Source organism: Neltuma alba, unplaced genomic scaffold (assembly GCF_004799145.2).
Source record: "Neltuma alba isolate B1F8T4 unplaced genomic scaffold, ASM479914v2 tig00010247_pilon, whole genome shotgun sequence".
In the NCBI taxonomy this organism is placed as follows: domain Eukaryota; kingdom Viridiplantae; phylum Streptophyta; class Magnoliopsida; order Fabales; family Fabaceae; genus Neltuma; species Neltuma alba.
Genome location: NW_021635174.1, coordinates 641,079 through 646,861, shown reverse-complemented (window position 1 = coordinate 646,861; position 5,783 = coordinate 641,079). Strand labels below are relative to the sequence as shown.

The window sequence follows — 5,783 nt, the reverse complement described above, 5'->3', positions numbered from 1 at the left end:
AATGAGGTATAATAAAAAGGTAAAGAGGTTAAAGTTAAGTAAAAGTGGGGATATTTTCCTTAGTAAACCTCTCATTAAGGGTCAGAGTAGAGGTTTGACTCGGAATTTTGAGGACAAAATTCTTTTGAGAGGGGGAGAATTGTAACATCCCAATTTTTGGCCCTAGAAATACCAGAAATAGCCTGAATTGGATAGGCTACTAGACCCCTTTTAGTAGAGGTCCCAAAGATGAGAAAGGACGTTAAAGCAGTTTCAGGGACTAAACATTAAAAACTCCTTCTCTAATACATTATAAAACTCGATATAAAACCACTACTATGGTAGAAAAGGGAAAACCGTTATGACAATCCACCATAGTAGAAAGGAATTTCGCATACATTTGAAACTAACATCGAAACCTGTGGGTCGAAACCCCAACAAATCTGTTGCATGCAACAAAATCATTCATTAAAATCTACTAGGCCTTCGAGCCTCTAGCCCAAGTAACAAAAGATATCAACATAAGCCCATCGAATTGTTTCCCAACAATGTAAATGAAAGTTTCATAAAACATAATAAGTGGCCTCCGGCCAACCAGAGAAAGAATCAAAAGGGTCTCTGTTTTACACCACTACTGTATCAACAAAATATTTCCAAAAGGGCCCTATGAGTGGCAATATACAATCCAACAATACATAAAGCATAGGCCAAAGGCATTACACCTAACTAAGCTTAAGCCTCCGCGTCCCTTCCCGATGGCGTATGCCTAGAAACTTCACCTGAAAACATTATAAACCACGGGGTGAGACAAAAGGCCCAGTAGCCAACCTTTCCAATTCAGAGTACAAACTAATAGGTGCTCGTGAGGTGTCAAGTGGGGTAGTTAACATGTAATATTATAAACGATAGCCACAACAAATCATGCAAGTGCAACGATACTACTCGTTACCAAATCCCTCACTTTGGGGGATTTACAAGAGCCGAACCCGGCCTATCCCTCACAATGGGGGACATAAGGAGCCAAAAGGCCTATCCCTCACTATGGGGGACTCAAAGAGCAAACCATCATGCATTGATAAAGGCCTTACTATGTGGTAGTAACAATCAAGTCTCTCACCAAAACCCAACACATGCATCATGCTCAAACGTCTTTATCGAAGAGTAAGTACACCTTTTCACAAGTAACTTCAATAAGTGGTATATCTTTCAGAAATTTCCCAATACATTCAGTATTATAGAAAACCCCACAACACAAATTTCTCTTTCAATATACAAAATGCCTTTAGAACACCATATATTACTCGAAGCACAAAAACATAAATCCGCTCACAGTACCATAATAGCATATACAAAGGATTGAAGAGTGGTTACCTCTCGCCTGAGCGAGGAATAATCAAAATACCAACGATGCCCTGTGCACCAACAATAGTCACAACAGGTCTACACAAGCACACATACGCGTAACACCGTGTATTAGTTAACAAACTAATAGAATGGTCAGCACAACACTTGAGGACTCAAAATTCCTAGCCTCAACCAAACCTCTACCCAACTCACAAGGGCCAACCTATCACAATAACACTCCAAAAACAACAAGAGACCATTATTACTCTAGATCCCCTTCCAAAACATCCATTGAATTCAAAAACTCAAACCCCCACTTTAGGAATTCATCACCCAAACACCCAATTAGAACCATTGAAGTCTTAACAACATCCTAAATGGATTAATCATCTAATTTCAACCCTCCTTTACATAACCCAATAAACAAAACTCAATTTCAACCACTACATTATCATCCTCAATCATAAACCTCTATTTTCACAAACCTCATATTCCCAAAACTTCAAAATCTCTAAATCCAAGAAAACTACACAGATTAAATACTTAGATTAACCCATAGCAATCATTTAAACTCAAAATAATCGGTCAAAAACCTTAATTCCATCAAAAAATAGAAAGCCCTAGGATTCCTCTATAAAATCCTCAAAATCCCAAGAGAAAGAGTAGATTAGAGGTTAGATTCACTTACTTGAGGTAATGGACCCTTAGAAACACCTTCTCCAAAACAAAACACAAAAACCCTAGCAGAGCACCACTTTCCTCCTTCAGATTTTCTATTTTTCGCACATCAGACCCTTTCTTCGGATTTAAAGATGCGAACATTTTGTCGCGATGAACCCAAGCCTCGGTCACGGGAAACTAATCCCGAGAGGGATTTTCTAATTCAAAAACCCAAATTAGTCACCGCCAAAACCCATATCGTCGCGGTGATAACTTTTTCTCGAGAGGAACCCTTATCCCCTGAACAACTTTCGTCGCGGCGTCCCCCTTAACTTAGCCATGACAAAACCCTATTCCCGAAAGGAAGCTCTCCTAATACTCTCATGTTCACTGCGACAAAATTTCAATTTGTCGCAGTGAACAAATCCTGAGAGGGATTTGTTCACCTACTCCTCCACTCACTTTGATCCCAAACTACACACCAAGGTTCAAGCTTAAACACCAACTATCCTCAAAATCAACTAAAAAGGGCTACCAAAACTCAAAATAAAGCTCAAGACGTTATAATTCTCCCCAACTAAGGAATTTTGTCCCCAAAATTCAAGCAATCACAAAGACACTACACAAACACACACCAAACACTTACTAAGAAAAATAAAGAGGGTAATCGCGTTGCATCTTCTCCTCTGTCTCCCAGGTGGCATCACCAGGACTCATGCCCTTCCATAAAACTTTCACTAACCGAATGGTCTTATTCCTCAACTGTTTGTCCTTCACGTCAAGGATTCTTTTTGGTTATGCCTAGTAAGTTAGGTTGTCGTGTAACTCTACCTCTTCAGGTTCTAGGATATGAGATGGATCAGGGTGGTACTTTTGAAGTTGGGACACATGAAACACGTTGTGCACATTAGGCAAGTGTAGAGGTAAAGCCACATGATAGGCTACTTCTCCAATTCTCTCTAAAATTTCAAAGGGTTCAAGAAATCTAGGAGATAACTTTTTCACTTTAATGAACCTCCCAATACTAGTAGTCGGTGTGACCCTCAAAAACACATGGTCACCCTTATAAAATTCTAATGATGTCCTCCTCCCATCGGTATAACTCTTTTGCTGACTCTAAGCTGTCAATAACTTCTGCTTAATAACCTCAATTTTCTCCGTGGTGGCATCTCCCAAGTCTTGTCCTAAAACCATTCTTTCACTCAGTTCTGTCTAGCAAAGGGGTGATTGATACTTTCGGCCGTAGAGTGCTTTATAAGGGGCCATCTGGATACTAACGTGGTAACTATTGTTGTAGGCAAACTCAACCAAAGGTAGGTGATCAATCCAACTCCCCTTGAATTCGATGGCACAAGCCCTCAACATTTCCTTTAGTGTCTAAATTGTCTGTTTTGTCTGTCCATCGGTCTGCGAGTGGTATGCCGTACTGAACTTCAACTTAGTACCTAAGGCCGCATTTACCTCTTTCCAAAAGTTAGAAGTGAAATACGAATCTTGATCTGAAACTATACTCGACAGAACCCTATAGAGCCTAACGATCTCATCCATGTACAGCTTGGCCATCCTCTCCAAGGTATAATTGACCTTATATGGTAAAAAGTGAGCAAATTTTGTCAATCTATCCACCACCACCCAAATAGCATCATAACCTTCGAGTGTCCTTGGTAAACCCACTACGAAATCCATGGAGATGCTATTCCACTTCTATTGAGGGATTTCTAACCCTGGCAATAAACCTCCAGGCCTTTGATGCTCTATCTTGACTTTCTAACAAGTCAAACATCAGAGTACAAAGTCGGTCACTTCCTTCTTCATGTTGGGCCACCAGTGCTACTGCTTTAGGTCATGGTACATCTTGGTGGCATTGGGGTGGATGGCGTAATGGCTTCGGTGAACCTCTTCTAGGATAATTCTCTTAATCTCCTCATTATGGGGAACACAAATCCGATTCTTATACTTCAGGATGCCAATATCTCTAATCTCATAGTCCTGTACTGGGCCATTCTCCAATTCAACCCGAATCCTTGCCAGCTGACCGTCTTCCCATTAAGCCGCTTGTAAATCTTAATAGAACTCATAATCTCCGAGCACTGCACATAGAGTAGCCTGTCCCGACGGTACCATTGGAATCTCTAATAATTCCTTGAGCAAGAATTGTTCCTTTAAGCTCATACAGAACACATGCACCACTTTTCTGCTCAAAGCATCCACTACCACATTGGCCTTTCCAAGATGATATTTAATTTTAAAATCATAGTCCTCCAGGAACTCCATCCAACGACACTGCCATTGTTCAACTCTTTCTGATCCACCAAGTATTTCAAACTTTTATGGTCACTGAAGACTTCAAACTGGGAGTCGTACAGATAATGCATCCATATCTTTAGTTCAAAAACTACTGCCGCTAGCTCTAAGTTGTGGGTCGGGTAATTTTCTTCGTGTAGCCTCAGCTGCCTAGAAGCGTAAGCCACTACCTTATTGTTTTGCATTACCATATAACCCAACCCCTTTAGTGAAGCATTGGTGTATAAAACATACGGTACTCTGAGGGTTAGAAGAGTAAGCACCAGAGCTGTAGTCAACCTGGTCTCCAACTCTTGGAACGCTGCTTCACATTCCTCCATCTAAACAAATAGTTGATCCTTTTTAGTTAACTTAGTCAATGGTATGGCAATATGAGAAAAGCCTTGAATGAACCTCCGGTAATAACCAACTAATCCCATAAAACTCTGTACCTTGGTTACTGATCTAGGAACTTCCCACTTTAGTACTGTGTCCACTTTGTTGGGATCTACTGCTATTCCCTGAACAGATACAACATGACCAAAGAACTTCACTTGTTTCAACCAGAACTCGTACTTTGACAGTTTAGAGTACAACTGATGGTCCCACAAAATTCATAGTGCAATGTGGAGATGCTCTCGATATTCTTCCTTACTCTTAGAATAAATTGGTATATCATCGATGAACACCACCACAAATCTATCTAAATAGGGTAGAAAGATCCGGTTCATGTAGTCCATAAAGACAGCTGGAGCATTTGTTAGTCCAAAAGGCATCACCAAAAACTCATAGTGCCCATAACGAGTTTGAAAGGCCGTTTTTGAAATGTCCTCTGCTCGTACCCTCAGTTGATGGTATCCTGACCTCAGATCAATCTTAGGGAAATTGATGCTCTAACTAATTGGTCTAACAAGTAATCGATTCTAAGCAACTGGTACTTGTTCTTGATTGTGACCTTGTTTAATTATTGGTGGTCAATACACAGCCTCAAGCTACCATCTGTCTTCCTCATAAACAAAATCGGCGATCCCCACAGCGACACACTTGGTTGGATAAATCCCTTTTCCAATAAATCCTCTAGCTGCTTTTTCAATTCGACTAATTCTGAAGGAGACATTCTTACGGAGCCTTTGAAATTGGTGTGGTTCTCGAAACCAATTCTATGGAGAACTCCACTTCCTGCTTTAGAGGTAGTCCTGTAACCTCATCTGGAAACACCTCTGGGTACTCCCTTACCACATCTATTTACTCAATTCAGCCTGCTTTACTCCCATTGATCAAGAAGAATACAACAAAGGCCTGACACCCTTTCTTCACCACCTTATCCACTTGTGTAGCTAACAAAAGAATTGGGCCACCAAGCAACTCAATGCATATTACACCTACCAGAATAGTCACTAACCTCTATTTACAGTCGAGAATTGCACCATTAGCCATCAACCAATTCATGCTAATAAGCACATTGATATCTTTCAAAGGTAAATGAAACAAATCTATTGTAGAATCTCGATTGTCAA

At 40.4% G+C, this 5,783-nt stretch overlaps 1 protein-coding gene across 1 annotated transcript; it reads right to left on the bottom strand.

Annotated features, from left to right (window-relative positions):
* Positions 1–3,813: 3,813 nt before the first annotated feature.
* On the bottom strand, positions 3,814–5,383 carry LOC114755285 (uncharacterized). The gene is made up of 6 exons (XM_028944148.1): positions 5,263–5,383; positions 4,956–5,125; positions 4,719–4,862; positions 4,476–4,607; positions 4,105–4,177; positions 3,814–4,022 (listed from the first exon to the last, which is right to left on the bottom strand). The coding sequence occupies exons 1-6, from the start codon at positions 5,381–5,383 to the stop codon at positions 3,814–3,816; spliced, it is 849 nt and encodes a 282-aa protein (XP_028799981.1).
* Positions 5,384–5,783: the final 400 nt, after the last annotated feature.

Coding starts and splice junctions, on each gene's coding strand:
- LOC114755285 (XM_028944148.1), bottom strand. CDS start 5,383: ATGTCTCCTTCAGAATTAGTCGAATTGAAAAAGCAGCTAGAGGATTTA. Junction 4,863..4,955: donor ATTTAGATAGATTTGTGGTG/GTGTTCATCGAT, acceptor TGGGACCATCAG/TTGTACTCTAAACTGTCAAA. Junction 4,608..4,718: donor TTCCTAGATCAGTAACCAAG/GTACAGAGTTTT, acceptor CTATTTGTTTAG/ATGGAGGAATGTGAAGCAGC.